This window comes from Alternaria alternata, assembly GCF_001642055.1.
Source record: "Alternaria alternata strain SRC1lrK2f unplaced genomic scaffold CC77scaffold_1, whole genome shotgun sequence".
Taxonomy (NCBI): domain Eukaryota; kingdom Fungi; phylum Ascomycota; class Dothideomycetes; order Pleosporales; family Pleosporaceae; genus Alternaria; species Alternaria alternata.
Genome location: NW_017306190.1, coordinates 1737461 through 1758048, shown reverse-complemented (window position 1 = coordinate 1758048; position 20588 = coordinate 1737461). Strand labels below are relative to the sequence as shown.

The window sequence follows — 20588 nt, the reverse complement described above, 5'->3', positions numbered from 1 at the left end:
GGGACCGAGCCCAGCCCCGCCTCTTTCACGCCTAAAAGCCTCCATCGGCCCTATTGTGACTTTTGCTCTTTAGTCCGTCTCCTAGACTTCCTGAACTATCCTTCGGCAAGCTTCGTGCTAATTCTCTCTCTCACGGCCAAATTTGTCAGATTGGCTATTCGCGGAAACTCATGCGGCGTGGTGCCATGTTGCCCTGCTGCGGCTTGCTGTTCGCTTGACACGCCGCACCTGGATTGAGCTACCCTCTATATTAACTGCCCAGTCTGAACGCCAGACTATGCCAGAAATCCTCCTATTCTATCTACCCGGACACCTGTCGACTACATGTGCATGCGTGGCCGACTACAGCATGCAGTCCACATCTGTCTTCCCCTCTCCTCCCGCTGTCAAATGCAACCGCCCTATCCTACAGTCTTGTGCTGCATGCTCTCTTGTCTATTATTGTGCCGCTCAGAAATGCTCCAACAGAATTGTGACAGACACGCCTACCCCCACAGTCACTGCCAACTAGCGAGTAAAAACATGCTCCTTGGTAGATCAACGCCCCAAAACAACTCGTGGCTGATAAAGCTGTTGTTGGCGCCAGAAACGGTATCCCGCCCATAAATTGGCCAATCCCATTTTATCCCTCACCCGTAATAACGCACATCGGCTAAGCACCTGCATTGATTCTATCACGCTTCCGGCTTCTTGCCGAATCCGGGAATCCCACTGAACTTGCTGCCGGCGGGCAACTTGGGTCGGCCAAAGTTCTCATCCAGGTCGAGGATTACCTTGAGCGCGTTGCGGCTGCGCAGGTACGGCAACGGCGCCGTCGCTTCCTCAAGCCCGACTGATGGCTCCAGACTTGCCGAATCATGGCTAGATCCTGGCATCGGCAGAGCTGTAGATATGTTAGTCGGCCATGTGCGCAACAAGGTGTCATGCAAAACTTACCTCGCTGTAAAACTTCATAACCAGCCAGCGTGAAACCGAATTGTGGAGACGATCGCATGATACGGGCAGGCCCGCCCTTGAAGAACGCCTTGAAACCTTCTTCCTTGAAGATGGTTGTCGCCGCATGACGAAGACCAGTGTATGCCACTTCGCCCTTTCGTGCCTCTACCTGTAACCTGGTCTTGATAACGTCGCACGGTGTGGTCAAGTACGCTGCAGGCATACCAGCGATGGCACCAGCGCTCAGCATTTGTAGTACGCCTAGTGACTTTTGTGGACTCTCGCCGAAGAAATCTCTCTTCAGATGGCTGTAGGTAGGGAAGTAGATGGCGGAGAAGGGAACTGATGGACGGGTCAGCGACATCGAGATGCAATAGCAAGCAACACGTACCGTCACGCAAAAGACATGCGCTAGCACCCTTGTAGAGACCAACGAGACCCAAGTTGCGGACGATCCACATGGCGGACCGCCTAGGAACACCCTCAACGTTCTTGGAAAGTTCACCCTGGATCTGTAACCGAATCTTGACAATCTCGAGAGGGTTTGTGAAGACCTGAACATGGCGTGTTAGCAATCGTTGTTACTTGAAATGATCAAGACAGGGGACAACGTACAACTTGGCAGGCACCAGCAGTACCACCAGCCAGCATCTCAGCGGGAAACTTGATCTGGCCTGTTGCCTTGTCTGTCATCTTTCCACGAACGAGGTCGTTGACTGTGAGCTTGATAGCTTTCTCCGGTGCTACACCAACAAGCTGAGGCAGGACGCCAGAGTAGAGTCCCTTGAAACCCTCATTCTTAATGACCTTCTTTGCACAGTCGAGCGAGTTCTTGTAGAGGACATGTCCAACACCTGAACTTCTCTGGTTCTGCATTCTCGTCTTGACCAAATCAATAGGGTAGACCATAAAGGCACCAAACGCACCAGCCAGCGAACCGAGGGCGAAGTGGTGGATCGACTCAAGAATGTCGTGCCATATAGACTTTGTGGTCGCAAAGACCTTTTGGCCAGCTTCGGATATGCCGGCGGCCGCCAAAGATCCTGCAGTGTGCCACGACGGATCGAGGACGCGGGCAAAGTCTCGCAGACCAAGGCGTCCGGAAGCCTCATCCAAACCAGCAAAGTGGAAGAGAATGTCTGCTTCCATGGGCGTGTAGAGGTTGAAGCGACTTATCCGCGCGGCCTCGTTAAGGAAATCTGTACGGGTGATCTTGCCGTCAGAGCTCTTCTGTGTGGCATTGCGGATGATGAGCTCGATCATGTCCATCTGCTGGATGACGTTCTGGAAGGCGCGCACGTTGGCGTAGGAGATCTTGCTGCCAACCGAGATGTTGCAGAGAGTGGGCAGGTTCTCGAGGAGGTAGTCGGAGAGCTTGTGGCTCGCAGTCTCGCGTATTATGCGCTGGAAGTGCTCCGGCTCGATGAAGCCGTCCTTGTTCTTGTCGAAATAGGTGAAGCCTTGTCGCACACGCTCTCCCTGTAGCCCTCGCAGCAGCTGGGCAAACTGGGGGTAGGTCATGGTGTGCCTGTGCTTCTTGGAGCCAATGTACAGCGAGGCCCAGCCGCCCTCCCAGTCGAAGGGCAGGCTGTCCTCGGTCTTGTGCGCCTTCCATGTCTCGTAGAAGTCGTCGAAGTTGATGTAGCCGGTCCGCTGCTTGTCGAAGAAGCGGAAGACGACCTCGTACTCGGCGTCGGGTTTGGCGAGCAGGTTCTGGAAGACGGACCAGTCATGGATGCTGACCTTGCCCTTCTGGTCGCGATCGGCGACCTGGAAGAGGATGCCATACTGGTACCGCTTGATCTTGTGCTGGAAGCGGGCACGTCATTAGCTTGGATGACTCGATACTATGCAGACAACCCTGCTTACGTAGTCCTCGCCCTCGGGCGCGACCGCTGTGATGAATTGGTCTTGGTCGAGATAGTATTCGCCTGACTCGTCCTTTTGGGCGTGTTTCATAAAGGCGGCGCGCGTGAGCTGCGACAGCTGGGGCTCGTCGGTGGTGCCCAGCAGCACCTCGCGCACTTCTTCCGTGACGGTCGCCATAGTGAGGGAATGACAGCAGCCCGGGCAGTTGAGGGTGCAATTGGCCTGAGCGAGGTCGTTGGGTCAGTTGAGGGAAGGTAGAGAGGGACACAGTACAGGGTGAGTCGGCCAACTCGCCGTCGACAACAGCTCGCGGGTGGCAGCGAGCTCGGAGGTAAGCTAATTTTTAATTGCGAGCCATTGGCGGGGGTCGGAGGAAACGTGGGGAAGGCGCGGCTGCGAACAACGCCCTGAGCTGAGCTACTTACTGCAGGTGTCCAGGGGGAATCTTCTGAATTCTCAGTACCTAGTGTAGTGCTGCCTTTCACCCTGTGTCTTGTCCGTCTTCACACAAAGGCATTTGCCGCCTGCTTCCGCCTCGCTCCCGCATTACCTGTTTCTCGACATCGCCTCATCGCCTCATCGCCTCATCGCTTGTAGCCCCTGTCAGATTCTATTAAGAGAACACTCTAATCGAGAGCCTCATGCGCCCATCGAGCCACATACCGCTCTCCAGGGATAAGTAATCAATCTAGCGCAAGGGCGAGTTTGGTATCACTGAGAAGGCCATCTACCCCGGACTGGTGCGCGCTGTCAAGCTTTTAGCGTCGCCCATTGCCCAGGCACACGCGACCCTTTGCACTGCTTCTTATGCGTCGTCGAGCACCGGCGGCTGTCAGAAATCCGTCCATCAGAGACTGAAGCATTCCAATCAGTACCAAGTCACCTTGTTCGGCTCTGCGACATCGCTCTCACAAGCAGCCAACATACCCGCTTCGACCCGGCACTCGGATCACTAGTTCCATGTACAGAGGCACCTCGGGAACCATGGCCAAGAATAGTCAAAATATGAGAGAAAGGCGACCGTTATAGCGCGCGCATCCTCAGCGCAGGTAAATCTATCTCGGTGGCCTTTAACATACTTTCCAAGACACTGCAGTGGATGCACACGACCAAGGAGCCCTATAGCATGAGCAGGCCTGCGTCAGCTATGACGACACGGCCAACGTCGTTGCATCGACTCCACCTGCACCTTCCCTCCAAGCCCACGTGAAGGCTTCAACTTCGCAATCACATCCAACATCCACCAGCATATACAGCAATCTCGCCTTGTGCTGATGATGTGATGTCGCGGTTTCCTACACTCTAGGCACTACCTTCCTATGACGAATTCCACAGTGCTAGAATATGGCCTCTCTTAATAGCTGCTCTGATTGACCCCACAACTGCGATCCCAATACACGGCCAGTTACAGACACTTCGGAGCACGCGCGGCCTTGAGAGCCAACTGCTTCAATGCGTGTTTGATGTATACAAGTCTATTGGTAGAAAATTCCTGCACCCTGTGGTCCTCCAAGGCGGAGACAAGACAGCGGAATTTCTGGGCAAGTCTCATGCACTTGGCGGATCCTCACCACGAGCAGCAACATGGTATCGAATCCGCACTCCAATGGCTGAAAGCAATATATCTGCGCTCCGACCCGTCACCAGATCCTCGGCGCCCATCTTCCAGTATCTTGTCTTCTGGGCACGTCTTGCCATCCTAAGCCCGGCGTCAAGCCGACGCCCTGCACTGCCATGTGCTACATACCTACTCGGGTTATATAAGATTGACCATGTTCCCAGGAACCAGGATTCTGCCAAACACAGCTCTACGCCTGCACAATCAAGATGGCGCATCCAGTCACAGCCAAGTATGATTGGATTCTTGCAATTACCACCATTGCCTTCGTCTTCTCCGCCTTCGGAAACGGTGCCAACGATGTCGCCAACGCCTATGCTACCTCAGTCGCCGCTCGTACCTTGACCATGGTACAGGTTGGCCCGCTTGCCGTAATAACAGAATTCATCGGTGCTGTTGCGCTTGGAGCTCGGGTGACCTCAACCATCAAGAACGGCATCATCTCTATCGACCGTTTTACAGGCAACCCGGGCGCGCTCATGTTGGCCATGGGCTGTGCTGGTGAGTATTTTCACTCTGTATCAGGAGCTTGAGCTAAACATGGACAGAGGTTGGTAGCGCCTTCTGGTTGATGCTTGCCACGCATCTGGGAATGCCCGTATCGACTACTCAAACAGTCGTTGGCGCTCTTATTGGAGTCGGATTTGCTAGCCAGGCTCCTGTCAAATGGGCGTGGGAGTCCGGCTCTGTATCGCAAGTTGCTGCTTCTTGGGGTATCGCACCTCTGATCGCTGGTGCATTCTCTGCTATTATCTTCGGCACCGTCAAGTACTCAGTTCTTGAGCGCAAAGATCCTTTCAAGCACGCCATGCGCCTCATTCCCTTCTACTTCGCCATGACAGGAGCCATCCTAGCCCTGTTCATTGTCGTTGAAGCACCTACAGCACCATCCCTGGAAGAGTTTGGGGCTGGCAAGGCTGCTGGAATCATCCTAGGAGTATTCTTTGGATGCTTGGCCATCTGCTATATCTTCTTCATTCCATTCTTTAAACGCAAGCTTATCATGAAGGATCCTCGTGTCCGAATCTGGCACGTCATCTTGGGCCCCCTGCTCCTCAAGGAGACTACCACTCTTTTCTGGCCAGGCAAGGGTAACGAATACGTCACCGATTACTACGAGGATGCCTACGGCGAAGTCCATGCTGGAACGAACGCGAAGCAGGCTGTGACGAATTCGACTAACGACGATGAGATCAAGAAAGTTGATGCTGGATCCCCATCCGGCTCAGTGAACAACAGTGGCGTTCTCCCTAGCGATCCAGAGAAGACAAAGCTAGAGGAGAGTGTTGGTGCGCCTGTCCGAAAACTGAAGAACCCAGAGCCTTACGAACGCTGGATTGTTCCCGTCAAGCATCTCTCATGGGTTAACCCTCAGAGGTGGTGGTCATACACCAAGTTCATCTTCCTCCGAGGTGTCACGTGCGATGTCATTACGCACGACAACGACCTTTTGCGCGCTATTCACTCCAAGGCCATTCGTTACGATGTTCGCGTCGAGCATCTATGGACGTACTGCCAAGTTGTCTCCGCTATGATGATGTCCATCGCTCACGGCTCTAATGACGTGGCCAACGCTGTCGGTCCATGGGCCGCTGTTTACCAGACATACCTAGCTGGGGAGGTTGCGACACGCTCCCCTACCCCCGTGTGGTTCCTGGTTGTCGCTGGTCTCTTGCTCGGTCTTGGTTTCTGGTTCTACGGATACCACATTGTCCGTGCGCTTGGTAACAAGATCACTCAAATGTCGCCAACACGCGGTTTCTCGGTCGAACTGGGCGCTGCCATCACCGTTTTGCTTGCTTCTAGACTTGGGCTTCCAGTATCAACAACTCAGTGCTTGACCGGTTCAGCGGTCGGGGTCGCCTTGATGAACTACGACCTTGGTGCCGTCAACTGGCGCCAACTGGCTTTCATCTTCTCAGGATGGGTAAGTTTCCTTCACATTACTTTGACTTCTCATCTCTAACAATTCTAGGTCATGACCCTACCCGTTGCTGGTCTTATTTCCGGTCTTCTTTGCGTCATGGCGCTCAACGCTCCGAGCTTCTAATCAGCTTCGATATGGCATGAGTCCAGGTCGATTTTTGATGTGTTTCGAAAGCACATTCCTGTAAATCAAATTGTGAAGGAAGTACAAGGATACCCATAGGTGAATACCATCTGTAAAATCGATCATTATGTTTTGTTTTATCATCTGCTCGTACGCCTCTTGCTCTTAGCATCTCCAGAGAGCGTCACAAATTCGCGTGACTTCTTTGCCTATGGACACGAGGGACACTTATCATTCCAACATGACGACGTCTCCCCTCCTAATTTCGTCCTTTCGAACGGATACCACAACACCTAGCGCAGAAATGCAGCTATGAAAGCAGGAAGCATGGATTACAGTAAATGGCAGATTGTGGCAAATAGTGTACGATATGAATCCATGTTCTGGAGATATTTCATGACATAAATACGATTTCAGAGTTACACATTTCAAAAGAGAACTCCACAATCGTGAGAAAAGAAGCACGGTATAAATTCGCTTTTGCACTCTTCTAATGACTACTCATCTAATCTTACTTCAAAGAACACAACAATGCCAGTCCTCCTTCCACCTCTCTATCTCGCCTTCCTGGCTACTCAACTGTATGCACTGAGAATTCACTGCCCGCACCCACCATCCGGCCTCGTCTATCCAACTTCTATCCAAGTACTCAAATTCTTCTCGGTCGTAGCTGGATCCCTTTCCTGGACGCTGATCGTCTCGCTTCCAACTTCCACGGCCATTGGCACTACGGTTGTCATTGCCTTCTTCCCCAGCAGCTCACTGTTGTTAACATGGACTGCACTGACAACACTCTCCCGCACCTTCTCCGTAATCTTTGGCCGTGTGACACCAAAGTACATTGTTAGCACGGCTCCATTCGCACATGTTAGGCATCCAACGTACATCTCTTATGCATCGGAGTTGCTGGGCGCTGTCTTTTTTATATTGGCTTCTTACCTACCTACATACTTTTCCAAAAGAATCGATATTGAGGGCACCGGGCTGTCGATGCCCGTTCGCTGTGTGGGTCTTGTGACAATGGTTGCGGGGTTTATGTGGTTGTATAGGAGATGAGCGAAACTGGAGGAAGAACAATTTATGAGGAACCAAGAGATTGCTGGTGAAGAGAAGACGGTGGAGGACATCGGATTGGTGTGTTTAGCGTACATCAGGAGGGTGAAGAGTTGATGGATTTCGAAGGTGGTTTGAGGTGGCTCAGGAAGCGGACGGAGATATACATGCTGTGTCAATATTGTATTCCATTAAATTACTGTACAATGCTATCTATACAAATGTGGTAGGAATTATACTTTTGGTGGGTCATGCAAATTCTCACCTTTCGTGCATATCGTCAATCATGCCATCTGACTATTTCGGTGCGCTTCCATCCTCGCCTCGCCCTCTTCCTGCATCTGCTGTTGCATACGCGACTCTCTTCTTCTACCCATCTCTTCTTCAATAGCCTGGTTGGGTCCTGGTACCAAGCCCCATGGGCCTTTGCCAATCTTAGCACCCTTGTACTTGACGGCTATTCCGACGCATACAGGTCCAATGATTGTGTTCAACAAGATAGCCCAAATGGCTGTTATGAAGCCCTGCTGAGAGACGTAAGGTGTGTTGTTGTAGCCAATTTCTACAATTAGCAGACCAATCTCTCCACGTGCGACCATGGCCATGCCAAGCAAAATCATGGGTGAGACGGAGGATTGTATCGCAGCTTTGCGGGACGGTGAATCAGGAGATGATTTGACTTTTTCGAGCGAATTTCCGTTCTCGGCCGCGGACTCTGCTTGTGCTTCGTGCGCTTTCTTGGGGTCATGCTTTGCGGCAGCCCAAATGGGTATCCATGCACCCACAATCGCCTTGCCAAACAGCATGAGTAAGGTATATACAACGCCTCTCCAGATGGCTTCTCCAGTCCAGAGGTCCAGGAATGGAATTGCGAATCCTATGCTAGCGAAGAAGAGGGGCGCTAACACGTATTGCTGTGCGTCCAAACAGTAGACTTCGAAAGTATGCACGAACGTTGGAGATTTATCTTTGGAACGCTCGCCTTCCTCCCTACTCATGACCACGAACGGACCTTCCGGATGCGTTGAAGGAAGATACGTCAAGAATGCACCGGCGAGGAAAGCTCCGAACAGAATGGAAGTCCCTGCGTAGGCAGCAATCGAGATGAAGGCTGACAAAACCAGAATCATCAGTATGATGTTGGACAAGTGGTCAAACTTGTGAAAGTGCTTCTCGATGTATCTCCGGAAGACAGGAGCGAAAAACCATTTGGTGAGGACTGGGGTGAGTATCGCCATAGCCGCAGATGCGACGATAGGTCGGCCAATCAACCATCCCAAGTTGACGTCGCCTCCAGAAGCGATACTACCCAAGTCATGGATAACACTGGACATGACGAGACCTGTGACATCGTCGATGACTGCAGCGCTGACGAGTACAGCGCCGACTTTGGTTTGACTGAGATCGACGTCCTTGGAAGCGCTTGAGATGACAGCAAAGGTAGTGCCCAGGCTCGTGGCACTCAGAGCAGCGCCGATGATGAACGTCTCAACAGCGCCGTAGCCGAACCCAAGATACAGCAAGAGATAGCTGAAACCGATTGGACACAGAACGCCGGTGGCAGCTCCACAGATCGACAATGTGAAGTTGGCCTTGAGCAGATCCAAGCGAGTGCTCAAACCACCCTCAAAGATAATCAAGATCAAGCCAATGTAGCCAAGATATAGGAACGTTTCTAAATGCCGGGGTACAGATTCAGTAAATGTCGCAAATGAGCCATCTTCTGCAGCAGGGACACGTACCAGCCCAATCATGTTGGAGAATGTTTGCCAACGGCTCGCCGTATATGATGCCTACTGCAATCGGCCCAATGATGCCGGCACGGATAGTCTTGGCCGAAACGTACTCGGCAAGCCATAAGAAGGTGAAGAAAGATACCAGGATAAGAATATCGACGACTTAAGCTTGCGTTAGTTGAGATCGACATTCCAGGGAGGAAGGTGGACAAGGCGACGCGCTTACTTTCGGGCTCGTGATACTGCAGAAACGGCGCGGCGTCAGAATTCGAAGACGACATGCTAGGTTGGAGAGGGTGTTGAGAGGCTGGGAGGTCAGCAAGCAACTGCTAAGCCGTTGGGAAACTCTCGGCTGGAGTGAAGAAGCAATGGACCCTGGTGCATTTTGACGACGTCATCTTGAAGGCCCGGTGCTGACCACTTCCAGCCTACAAGCTATCAAAACTCTCAACGGCCAAGACCACGTGCAAGGACTATAGTGTCATGATAGTGACATCTCGCCCAGTTCGCAGTAAATCTACACGCGGCTCCGGCATCTCGATCCACACTTTTCTTCACCACCGCGTCCGTGCGCCGGGGTATCTCCGCTCAGTCTCGACTCCGCCAACCTGCACGATGCACCCCCAGAGGACCACTCACATTCAAGTCGGACAAGGCTTGACGCTCCTGATGCGAAGCTTGAGTCTGCGAAACGCGTATCGTCTGCTCCACCGCGGCATTGAAACGACAGGTTCTGCATGAGGCCAGTTGAAGAGGCAGGACCAAGAAGATCCTGAGGTGCCAAGGCCATGAATGCCGCGTAGCCGTGACCTCACAGCAAACCCCCGTAATGTGATGAGCACTCAATGGCCATCTCCATCGCCAAGGGTGGAGAAAAGTTTGCTCGCTAACTTGGCAGTGGCCCTCTGAATACCTTGGCGGGAACTCTCGTGACGCTTGGCATGTCTTTGCAGAGCCGTCTTCCCACACCGACTTCCCCACTGCTCAACATATATCTTGAAGACATCTAGGACCTTTCCACGTTTCTTGCTCTTTCCTACCACCAACCTCTCGTCGGTATCTTCACGTTCTCGCTCCAAGTTTGCTCCAAACTTTGCCAACACTCTTACATCGTCAACTCCAAACCCACCCATACAAACCTTACAACTCGCCAATCACGGCGTTGAATTAGGAGGAGTCTGCACCCCCGCCCCGTTCTGAAGTCCTCTATGTATACTACACTCAACACCCAATCCAACAAATTTGTCCACGTGGCCATAGTCCGCGGGACAAGAGTACGCAGAAGACTAGAGCGTTGATCTCAGTCTCGTCTGCCGATATCCGTATACACGCAATCACCCCATATTTACAACCCGACTACCGAAGACCCACCTCTTTCAAATAATAAAAACAATCCTCGGTTATGGGGAAAAAAGCAACGACCCTGGAGGGTCACGTCAGTGGCCAATGCAACAAACCCATGTCACTGCCCGCTCACAGCCTTACGCTCGAACAAGTCAAGACCGAGCTGAAGACTGAAGAATGGCATGGTCTGGACGACGCCGAAGCCAAGCGCCGTGTCGATGAGTACGGCTCCAACGAACTTGGTGAGGCTGAGAGCGTCTCGCCAGTAAAAATTCTGATTGCTCAAGTCGCCAATGCCATGACTCTAGTTCTCATCATGGCTATGGCCGTCAGCTTTGGTATCAAGTCTTGGATTGAAGGTGGTGTCGTCGCCTTCGTCATCGGACTGAACATTGTCGTTGGCTTCTTTCAAGAGTGGTCTGCCGAGAAGACTATGGATTCTCTACGATCACTCAGTTCACCAACCGCCCGTCTCATTCGTAGTGGCCAACAGGTCACAGTACCCTCCGCTGAAGTCGTTCCCGGAGATGTCATTGAGGTCAAGGTTGGAGACACCATCCCTGCCGATATTAGGGTTTTTGACGCAGTCAACTTCGAGACTGACGAAGCCTTACTTACCGGAGAGTCCCTTCCTGTTCGCAAGCAAGAGGACGCTACCTTTGATGAGAAGACTGGCCCTGGTGATCGCCTTAACGTCGCCTACAGTTCGTCCTCGGTCACCAAGGGCAGAGCCAAGGGAATCGTTTTCGCGACTGGCGCCTACACTGAGATTGGCGCCATCGCTGCTCAACTCCGTGAGACCAAGTCGAAAGTTCGACCAGTCAAGCGAAAGGAGAACGGAAAGGCAAAGCCACATCGTTACCTCGAGGCTTACACACTTACCACTACCGACGCTATCGGTCGCTTTTTGGGTCTCAACGTAGGAACACCTCTCCAGAAGAAGCTTTCCAAGCTAGCAGTATTGCTCTTCTTCATCGCTGTTGTTTGTGCCATTATTGTCCTTGCAGCCAACGAGTTCAGTTCTCGCCAGGAAGTCATCATTTACGCTGTCGCGACAGGCTTGTCCATGATTCCAGCTAGTTTGGTCGTTGTGCTCACAATTACTATGGCAGCGGGCACCAAATCCATGGTCACGCGAAATGTCATCGTCCGTAACCTCAAGTCCCTGGAGGCTCTCGGTGGTGTTACCGATATTTGCTCCGACAAGACAGGAACACTCACCCAGGGTAAGATGATTGCCCGCGGTGCTTGGGTTCCAGGCGTTGGAACATACACTATTGAGGATTCCAATTCTCCCCAAGACCCAACCGCTGGTCACGTCCGCTTTGGCTCCGCAGCTCCTAGCAAGATGGACCTCAAGGCTGGAGGTGATGCTTGTGGTGAGCGTCTCTCTGTCGACAAGCTTGAGGCCCACAATGTCGAGGGCTTCGGCGAGTTCCTCAAAGTCGCATCTCTGGCTAACTTAGCTGCTGTCAAGCAAAACAACGAAGGTGCGTGGGAGGCCCACGGAGATCCCACCGAAATCGCTATCCAGGTTTTCGCATCTCGATTCGGTATGAACCGTAGCCATCTCGTAAAGGGCGATTCTGCTACGTGGGAGGATCTTGTTGAGCTTCCTTTCGATTCCGACGTCAAGCGCATGTCCGTTATCATGAAACACGCAAGTGGCAACTACGCTTTCACCAAGGGTGCCGTAGAGCGCGTTATCCAGAGCTGTACCACCTACCTCGCCGATGGCAAGGAGCAATCCCAGCCTGTCACTGAGGAGTTCCGTAACGAAATCCTCGCCCACATGGCATCTTTGGCCGGTCTTGGTCTGCGTGTCTTGGCTTTGGCTAGCAAGAAGTATCCCGCCGACGTCGAGAAGGGCGCCGAGGTTGAACGTGCCTCTGTAGAATCTGAGCTTGTCTTCCGTGGTCTGATTGGTCTTTACGATCCTCCCCGCCCCGAATCCGCTGTCGCTGTCCGCCAATGCCACGAGGCTGGTATTGAGGTCCATATGTTGACTGGAGACCATCCAGGTAAGCTTCAACTGTACAAGATCCTTGCGAGATATACACTGACGTTGTACCTCTTCAGATACGGCGCGCGCAATCGCTATCGAAGTTGGTATCTTGCCATCCGCTGAGCGTTACAAGAAGATCTCTACCGATGTCGCCAAGAACCTTGTTATGACCGCTTCCGAGTTCGACGACCTTTCCGATGACCAAGTCGATGAGCTTCCTGTTCTGCCATTGGTTGTGGCCCGTTGTGCGCCTAGCACCAAGGTCCGCATGATCGAAGCTCTCCACCGCCGCGACCGATTCTGCGCCATGACTGGTGACGGTGTCAACGATTCTCCTTCGCTCAAGCGTGCCGATGTTGGTATTGCCATGGGACAGGCCGGTTCAGACGTCGCCAAGGAAGCCTCCGACATCGTCCTCACAGACGACAACTTCGCGTCCATTCTCGCCGCCATTGAAGAAGGTCGTCGTATTTTTGACAACATCCAGAAGTTTGTGTTGCACGTCTTGGCTGAGAACGTCGCTCAGGCTGGTACGCTTCTCGTTGGTCTCGCCTTCAAAGACAGGACTGGTCTTTCCGTCTTTCCTCTCGCTCCTGTACAGGTTGTCTGGATTATCATGGCTACTTCAGGATTGCCAGACATGGGTCTCGGTTTTGAACGTGCTGTGCCTGACATTCTGCAACGCCCACCTCAATCTCTCAAGACAGGTATCTTCACCTTGGAGTTCCTTGTCGACATGGTCGTTTATGGTCTCTGGATCACTCTTCTCTGCTTGGCCAGTTTCGTCCTCGTTGTCTTTGGTTTCGGTGATGGTGAACTTGGTACGGGTTGCAACGAGACATACTCCGAACAGTGTGAGTTGGTGTTCCGCGCCCGCGCTTGCACATTTGCCTGTTTGACATGGTTCGCTCTCTTCCTCGCCTGGGAGATGATTGATATGCGTCGGTCTTTCTTCCGCATGCAGCCTGGCAGCAAGCGCTACTTCACCCAGTGGATGTTTGATGTATGGAGGAACCAGTTCCTCTTCTGGGCCATCATGGTTGGTTTTGTTCTCCTGTTCCCGCTCATCTACATCCCCACGCTCAACACAGTCGTGTTCAAGCATGCGCCTATCGACTGGGAGTGGGGTATCGTTTTCATCGAGACCGGCATCTTCTTTGCAGGTATTGAGTTCTGGAAGTGGTGCAAGCGCGTCTACTTCCGCCGCAAGGGAGCCAAACACGGTACCGGAAAGGTTGACAAGAACATGGAGATCGAGGACCGTGTCTTTGGTCGTTACTATAGCCGCGACTCATCCACCACTGGCAACGAGAGCGTGCAGGAGAAGGCTTAGGCGTTCAGTCTGAGATATTGTAAAGAGACAAGGCTGCAGATGCGTTCCACCAGCAGAACACCTGCCCAGCACAAAAGTTAGTTACCTTAGTATATAGAATGATTAGAAATGACCACGACAACGTAGCTTGCGTTAACAATAAAATGATATTATATCAAACCCCTGCCTTTTATACACTTGAATCACATTGCAACTCTTTCACGCTCAAAGTCGACAGTATGTAGCGTTCCTCTATCCGCTGCATGAGCGACGAAGTTTCCTCAGTCGCCCGTGCTCTGGGACCCATCCATTACACTAGCCGATTTGGGCGACACGTAGAACGAATGAACTCGGGTTGAGGTGGAAATTCGAATTCAGTGATAACGGCTTGGAGATGCACAGATGGGGAAAGTTGGTGCTCTTGAGCACTTCTTCTGTGAGGCGCAGCAGCCAAAGGTAGACTGCGGCATTTTGTTGATGTGACGGTAGTGGTTGCGGCATTTTACTTACCACCAGGCCTACATGAGATGAGATCGTCAAGAACACCATGTCTACGCAAGGAATCATTAGAGCAGCGTTATGGAAAATAATGGTTGATGCACTATGTGAGCGAACCTCCAGTTGAGCTACTGGGGAAACTGCAAATTACGTGGTGAGGATGCGAGGGGAACGCGATTTGTGTACGTCAAGTGAAAGCCTATCAAAGGAGCTTGGAGATTCTCGCGCTATTGTGAGAGATGGACATGGATGAAACGCTCGTCTAAATATTGGTATTCATGGTCAAAGTGTAGTGGGGATGGCTACCTCCTCTAAGCACCTCTCGCCCAAGGTACATAATGATACAGATCGCGGTATTTGAAAGGGTACTTGATTGTCTCCTACACGACCAATCGTCCTGGCTCAACCTCGAGGACGGTCTTGACGCGCTCAAGGAAGATGCGGCCGCGCTTCTCGTCGCCTTTGGGCACGCTTACGCTGAACACATTCAGGGGTCCAGCAACGCCTGCTGCGCCGGTTACGGATTTCCTAGTGGAAGCCTTCTTGCCAGCCAACATGTCAAGGATGTCGGACTTTGGTGCTGGGGCACGCTTGCTAGGAATAGCAGTCGGGGGTAGCGCAGTCACTTGTGGGACGAAATTTCCCTGCGAGTACTTTCCGGCTACCTTGTCAAGGCCAAGGACTGCATTGAATAGCTCGTCGGCAGATGGCTTCGCGACTTTGGATCGCGGGAGGTCTTCGTTCGCAAGCTCGGCAGCACGCGCAACAAAAGTGGATAACGGTAGGAAGACGCCTATCGAGTCCTTGACGCGCTTCTGGCACTCCATGACTGCGGTGAGAGAGACGGGCAATGCCACCTCAATCGAGAGGTCCTCAACAACTGCAGGCGCTTCAGCTGCAGTCTTCTTAGGCGCCTCCTTCTTTGCCATGACCTTGATGTTGGAGAGATCGAGGTGGGAGAGCTTGGTGAAGCGGCTCGCGAGCTCTGAGGGGTATGCGTTCTCGATCTGACCAATGTATGCAAGTACATCTCCCTTGAGTAACCTGCCACCAGGCCCAGTCGCAGGGATCTTGTCAGCCTCCTCCTTGGGCAGCCCGTTCAGTGTGAGCAACTGCTGTACAGAGGGGTATAATGGATATGTTTGCTTGGAGGCCTTGCCACTGGAGGCTTTCTTGGAAGCATCGGACTTTGCAGGCGGGGCAGAGGTTCGCTCCTCCTTTGGTACGGGTGCGGGCTCCTTGTTGGACTCTTTGGGCGCTTCAGCCTCCTTCTTGGGTGCAGGGCTTTCTTCGGCGGGTATCTCGAGGGTGCTCAGGTCGTCGCCAGGCTCTGCAGTGACTGCTATCCGTGTGCCGACCTGGACTGCTTTGGAACCGTCTTGGACCTACGGCCTCGATTAGCCACGAACTGAAGCAATGCGTCTTTCCCACGTACAGTGATCTTTGCTAGTATGCCGTCATCCTGCGCCTCCACGTCCATCTGCGCCTTGTCCGTCTCGATCTCGAGGAGCACGTCGCCGGCGGAGAAAGAGTCTCCCTCCTTGATCTTCCAGCTCGCGATGTTGCCCTCGGTCATGGTCGGTGAAAGTGCAGGCATGTTGAGGTTTTGCGCGGCGAGCGCGGCCTGGCTTGAGTGAAGTCCTACCCGTCGTGTCAGTATATTTGTGCATTCTCCGGTGTTTTGGCGTGTCTTTTGTACCTCTCCGGGCGCCATGGCTGCGCAACTGCTGCGAGGCAGCCCGCGCTGAGACCCTACATACCGCGGCGAGCGAAGCCATGTGGAATCAATTGGCCGGCGGAGACAATGGCAGTGGGAGGGTTGTTTGGCGACGGGGCTGATCTGCTGGCGGAAATGTTGGGCGGAACAAGCTTCGGAGGTGTCTGGCGGGACGCGCTTGGGCCCGCTTTCTGGTTGGACTTTTTCCCGATATATCGCGACTCCATCCACGCTCACATAGCGACGCATTGACTTGCCCGAGCATGCACGCCTCATAGCGGTACATAGAGTATCCCATACTAATACAGACACCATGCCCGCCTTTTCCCGGGGCTTCGACGCCTTCATGCGCCAGAATTCCTTCCGCCTCCCCTCCTCTCTCCGCGCAGCCCTCTTCGGAACACGAGAATCCTTCTTCACACCCACCACGCTTCGCCAAAATCGCTCCTTCACCTCGTCCGTACTTCGACGCTACCAATATTACAAGAGTACTGTTGTCACACCAAAAGCCAGTGGATTTGTAAACAACGACCCAGTCCTACGCCAAGTAGTCCAAACCCGTCAGCCTATCCTACTATACCAAGCGCCTAAGAACAAATGGTACTATCTCAAGGTATACGGAACGGGGGCATTATGGATAGGAGTTGGGGCATATTCCATCAAATTCAATGACGACATCAAAGACAAGGGATTGTCCTTCTTCGTACGACCAACGTATATCGTGGTAGGAGTGAGCTTCGTTATCATCGGCTGTTATATCTGTACAGCGCCTAGCAATCGCATGCGAGCGTTGGAAATACTCCCAAGTTTGCAGGGCGGGCCCATGCAATTGCGCATGACTGTCAAGCCAGTGCCGTGGCTGAAAGAGCGCGTCATATACTCGAATCTAGGAGCAGTGACGATAAGTGAGAAAACGGAACCCATGGTGCAAGAGTTGCTTGAGGCAGAACGTTTCAGGAAGCAAAGACTATGGGACGACTTGGGACATATGAACATTGCGGCCCGTGTCTGGGAAGGATCTGCGCGCTGGGTGCATCAGAAGTGGACAAACTTCTTCTTGAAGTTTAAATTCGCAGTACTGAGGTTCGGTATCGCGAAGGTCAAAGTGGGGGGAGACGAGTGGAAGATCGACTGCTCGGGCTACTTGTTGGAGAACGGCAAAGGTACGACTTCATCATCATTGTTCTCAGAGTAATTCTAACGAGACATAGCGGTCGACCGAATCATTCCCGAAGATTAGGAAAACCGTTCGCATCCTTCTGGAAGTGATCTTACAACACACTTTGAAAAGTTGCTACCTATTTACGACAACGAAGGGCCCGCTGAGATAGTGAAAGCACTTGTCGTACAACCAGTAACAAATCTTGCAGGCATTGCAAGTCACGTTAGTCCATAAACTGACCACATAGGAGTTGTTGCACTCCTTGGAGGTAGGCGATCCATCTGTATATTAAACGGCAGACAGCTGCAAATTTATGTAAGATACGACCCCAGCCCCAGCAACGGCATGGTATTGCCGAAAACACCTGTGCAACGAACACTCTCATGCAAAGCTGGCGAACGCAGTTTCAGCCTCACATGCTTTATGTCTATCCTGAAAGCAGTCGTCTTGCCTTTGGTGAGAGATGCAGGGAACTTGGGCAATCCACTACTCAAATCACGAGCGATCACACCTACACTGTCACTTCCTTTCGTCCACTTGTCACGGCCGGTTCCGCAGCCATGCCTGTAAGTACCAGGTCTGTGCTTGCATACAAGGCTGAATCGGTTGCAATGACAGCTAACGCTGCACACGGCATGACTTCGTAGGCGGGCTGAGCATATATACCATAGGCGAAACCGCCTATTGTGGATACTACTACTGTCGATCTCATTCCTATAGATTCTATGTGGGAGGATAAAAGCTGTTTTCCAAAAGTGTCTGGGAACAACAAAATGACGACTTAGAGCTCGTTCAAATTTAAGGGTAGAGTTTGCGTCTTACGATGCAGACTCTCGAACTCAGGAACGGCGGGCTCCGCTGATAAAAACATTCTTGCCATCCCGTATACACTCGGGACTCTGCAAAGCGCAGCATGGAAAGGTTACTATGTAGTACCAATCATATACATCTCTTCGTAACGTCTGTCACACTATGCACACTACCATAATCACAACGCTATCCAGTACGCCACACCCCCAGTCCCCTTGTAGAATTGCGTGAAAGCACCGACCGTCGAACTGCACCATTTGTCAACAGCCATTCCAGAGTTCATTGTTGGCCAGAAGAGACAACTTACCCTCTCATCTGCTCCTTATCCTTTGCTTTTTGCCAATCTTTCCAGCGCTCCTTCTCACTAAGATTTGCATCACGCCATCTCTCTTTGCCCGGTTCTGCGGATTTCGATCGCCGTGAACTGGAGTGCGAGGAAGAGCCATGAATATGGAGTTTTGATCGCCAGGATGTTGCAGAGGACGGACGTTCTGGTAAAGGGGATGGAGGCTTGAGGGTCGTTGACGATGTTGTGGTAGTGGACACACTATCCACGTTTACAAGAGAAGTCGTGGACTTTTTCATCCAAGCAGAAGGCTCGGAATTTGTTGTTTTGTATGGATCAGTCATGGCTGTGATGATTTGTGCAGATATGAATGCGCAACTATGGAGTTGTAGACGAAGATGTTCACGACAGCGTAAAAAGTGCGCAAGATGAGAAGATACAAGGCGTGTCAGTAGTTGAGAGCAGTCATTGTTAACCACATGTAGATCAAGGCGCAAGCATGTTGTGTTGAGAGTCGGGCGTGGCTGTGAAGTCGTATAGCATGACGGGCGCAAGGCGTCCACTGGGCTGAGCTTACTAGCATTTATCCGGTATTGTGGCGCAAGCGCCCAGGTGTGGCGTTATACATAGCTACGTGGAGCCAACCAGAAATTTGCGGTAGAGATGTCCAATTAAACATACTTTACGCTGCTAGCTCTACGTCGTCAAGGTTCTTCCGTATGAACTTTGTTACAGCATCCAGTCCATTTTGAACAACATCTGTCTGGTTAACATAGCCGATCCTGACGTAGCCCTTGAACTCTTCGCCGAAACAGGTACTGCCAGGTACGAACATGACGCCTGTCGCTTCCAGCAGCTTTTTGCAAAAGTCGACCGAGTCGACGGGCTTTCCCTCCCTGTGAAACTTGACGAAAGCTGTAGTGCCAGCAACGGGCTTGACCCATTCACACTCGTCTTCGTTTTTGAGTTGAAACTTTTCCAGAATGGCCATGTTTTTCCTCGCAAGTTCGAGGTTGCGGGCTAGCAGCTGGTGCACTGTTGCCGAGTGTAGCGCATATGCTGCGATGCATTCATCGAAGTAGGAGACAGAGATGGTGGTGTAATGACGCGCTGAAGCGATTCTCTCAATGATCTCAGAGCTACGAGAAGCTATCCATCCTATGCGGATACCGGCAAGTGAATAGGCCTTTGACATGGAGCCCGTGACGATGACATTGTCGTAGCCCATGGATAGGAGAGACGGTGGAAACTCCTTGTCCAAAGGACTGATGGAATGGAACAGTGGCCGATAGACCTCGTCACTCATGATGGTGATATTCTTTTCAGAAGCAATGTCGATGAGTTCTTGTAGGAACGTCTTGCCTAGGATGGCACCAGTAGGGTTGTTGGGGTTGTTGATGACGATGAGCCTGGTGTTGGGCTTGATGAGCAACTTGAGGTCGTCGATTTTGGGTACCCATTTGTTCTCGGGTGTAGCTTTCCACAAATCGACTTCAGCGCCCAGTTGCTTAGGGACCTCGTAGAGAGATTGGTAGGTGGGGTAGTGGCAGATGACATGGTCTCCAGGGCCGGCGAGAGCGTATGCAGTCAGATAATTTGCTTGGATGGCACCAGGAGTGATGAGGATGCTGTCCGGGGAGAGTGGGTTTGTGACTTTTGCAGAATACAGTCGGGCGAGGTTGTTACGTAGCTCGTCACTTCCTCTAATGGTACCGTATGTGAGGACACGCGAGGTATCGAAAACTGGTCGGTCTTTGTCCTCGGACAGCTCGCGTAGCTGATCGACGGAGATTGAGGCACAACATGTTTCAGCGACGTTGTACTTGCACTTTGTCTCGTATGCGTCCATCCACTGGGGACGTTAGTTTATATATTCCCCACGTGGAGGAGATGCGGGGATGAACCTACGGACTCGACGGCGAACTCGTCGATTTTGACCATGTCGACGGATGAGAGGGTTGGTCTGTTGTTACAATGAGAAGAAAAACACACAAAGGCCACTTGTTCAGCCTGGAAGTTTAAAATGTCAACTTGGGGATTGACATAGGGCGCACATAGTCTCGAGATGGCTCCGCTGGAGCGGGCGAGCTAGCAGCTAGAGGGCTCCGGCGGCCAGGTATGCCCGAGAAAAAGGCGGCTCTACAGGTGTCGCGCGATCACGTTGATCACGTCGCTAGAGATGAAGGCTGAGG

At 52.2% G+C, this 20588-nt stretch overlaps 9 protein-coding genes across 9 annotated transcripts; 4 read left to right on the top strand and 5 right to left on the bottom strand.

The window, feature by feature from the left end:
- Window positions 1-674: 674 nt before the first annotated feature.
- Window positions 675-2982, bottom strand: CC77DRAFT_925686 (calcium-binding mitochondrial carrier protein-like protein Aralar1; the record flags this gene model as incomplete). The annotated part of the gene is made up of 5 exons (XM_018533871.1): window positions 675-883; window positions 937-1278; window positions 1328-1490; window positions 1552-2745; window positions 2806-2982. 5 exons carry the CDS (start codon window positions 2980-2982, stop codon window positions 675-677), a joined length of 2085 nt encoding a protein of 694 aa, XP_018391773.1.
- A 1650-nt stretch (window positions 2983-4632) lies between these two features.
- CC77DRAFT_925787 (phosphate-repressible phosphate permease) lies at window positions 4633-6473 on the top strand (the record flags this gene model as incomplete). The annotated part of the gene is made up of 3 exons (XM_018533879.1): window positions 4633-4924; window positions 4972-6350; window positions 6399-6473. The coding sequence occupies 3 exons, from the start codon at window positions 4633-4635 to the stop codon at window positions 6471-6473; spliced, it is 1746 nt and encodes a 581-aa protein (XP_018391772.1).
- A 473-nt stretch (window positions 6474-6946) lies between these two features.
- On the top strand, window positions 6947-7690 carry CC77DRAFT_1015661 (hypothetical protein). Its single transcript, XM_018524070.1, has one exon. The coding sequence runs from the start codon at window positions 7005-7007 to the stop codon at window positions 7527-7529; it is 525 nt and encodes a 174-aa protein (XP_018391771.1). The 5' UTR covers window positions 6947-7004; the 3' UTR covers window positions 7530-7690.
- Window positions 7691-7810: 120 nt separating this feature from the next.
- CC77DRAFT_1056427 (Sodium/hydrogen exchanger) lies at window positions 7811-9543 on the bottom strand (the record flags this gene model as incomplete). Its single annotated transcript, XM_018527909.1, has 3 exons — window positions 7811-9201; window positions 9269-9424; window positions 9489-9543. 3 exons carry the CDS (start codon window positions 9541-9543, stop codon window positions 7811-7813), a joined length of 1602 nt encoding a protein of 533 aa, XP_018391770.1.
- Window positions 9544-10666: 1123 nt separating this feature from the next.
- On the top strand, window positions 10667-14098 carry CC77DRAFT_1015658 (potassium/sodium eff). The gene is made up of 2 exons (XM_018524069.1): window positions 10667-12627; window positions 12686-14098. The coding sequence occupies exons 1-2, from the start codon at window positions 10722-10724 to the stop codon at window positions 13942-13944; spliced, it is 3165 nt and encodes a 1054-aa protein (XP_018391769.1). The 5' UTR covers window positions 10667-10721; the 3' UTR covers window positions 13945-14098.
- A 703-nt stretch (window positions 14099-14801) lies between these two features.
- CC77DRAFT_1004315 (pyruvate dehydrogenase protein x component) lies at window positions 14802-16018 on the bottom strand (the record flags this gene model as incomplete). Its single annotated transcript, XM_018523258.1, has 2 exons — window positions 14802-15806; window positions 15857-16018. The coding sequence occupies 2 exons, from the start codon at window positions 16016-16018 to the stop codon at window positions 14802-14804; spliced, it is 1167 nt and encodes a 388-aa protein (XP_018391768.1).
- Window positions 16019-16451: 433 nt separating this feature from the next.
- On the top strand, window positions 16452-17378 carry CC77DRAFT_1027407 (hypothetical protein; the record flags this gene model as incomplete). The annotated part of the gene is made up of 2 exons (XM_018526366.1): window positions 16452-17301; window positions 17350-17378. The coding sequence occupies 2 exons, from the start codon at window positions 16452-16454 to the stop codon at window positions 17376-17378; spliced, it is 879 nt and encodes a 292-aa protein (XP_018391767.1).
- Window positions 17379-18117: 739 nt separating this feature from the next.
- CC77DRAFT_39241 (hypothetical protein) lies at window positions 18118-18951 on the bottom strand. The gene is made up of 2 exons (XM_018531504.1): window positions 18418-18951; window positions 18118-18358 (listed from the first exon to the last, which is right to left on the bottom strand). Exons 1-2 carry the CDS (start codon window positions 18738-18740, stop codon window positions 18289-18291), a joined length of 393 nt encoding a protein of 130 aa, XP_018391766.1. The 5' UTR covers window positions 18741-18951; the 3' UTR covers window positions 18118-18288.
- On the bottom strand, window positions 18910-20453 carry CC77DRAFT_39313 (PLP-dependent transferase). The gene is made up of 2 exons (XM_018531510.1): window positions 20305-20453; window positions 18910-20248 (listed from the first exon to the last, which is right to left on the bottom strand). Exons 1-2 carry the CDS (start codon window positions 20335-20337, stop codon window positions 19079-19081), a joined length of 1203 nt encoding a protein of 400 aa, XP_018391765.1. The 5' UTR covers window positions 20338-20453; the 3' UTR covers window positions 18910-19078.
- Window positions 20454-20588: the final 135 nt, after the last annotated feature.

Coding starts and splice junctions, on each gene's coding strand:
- CC77DRAFT_39313 (XM_018531510.1), bottom strand. CDS start 20,337: ATGGTCAAAATCGACGAGTTCGCCGTCGAGTCC. Junction 20,249..20,304: donor ACGAGTTCGCCGTCGAGTCC/GTAGGTTCATCC, acceptor TAACGTCCCCAG/TGGATGGACGCATACGAGAC.
- CC77DRAFT_39241 (XM_018531504.1), bottom strand. CDS start 18,740: ATGACTGATCCATACAAAACAACAAATTCCGAGCCTTCTGCTTGGATG. Junction 18,359..18,417: donor GATAAGGAGCAGATGAGAGG/GTAAGTTGTCTC, acceptor CAAATGGTGCAG/TTCGACGGTCGGTGCTTTCA.
- CC77DRAFT_1015658 (XM_018524069.1), top strand. CDS start 10,722: ATGTCACTGCCCGCTCACAGCCTTACGCTCGAACAAGTCAAGACCGAG. Junction 12,628..12,685: donor GTTGACTGGAGACCATCCAG/GTAAGCTTCAAC, acceptor GTACCTCTTCAG/ATACGGCGCGCGCAATCGCT.
- CC77DRAFT_1015661 (XM_018524070.1), top strand. CDS start 7,005: ATGCCAGTCCTCCTTCCACCTCTCTATCTCGCCTTCCTGGCTACTCAA.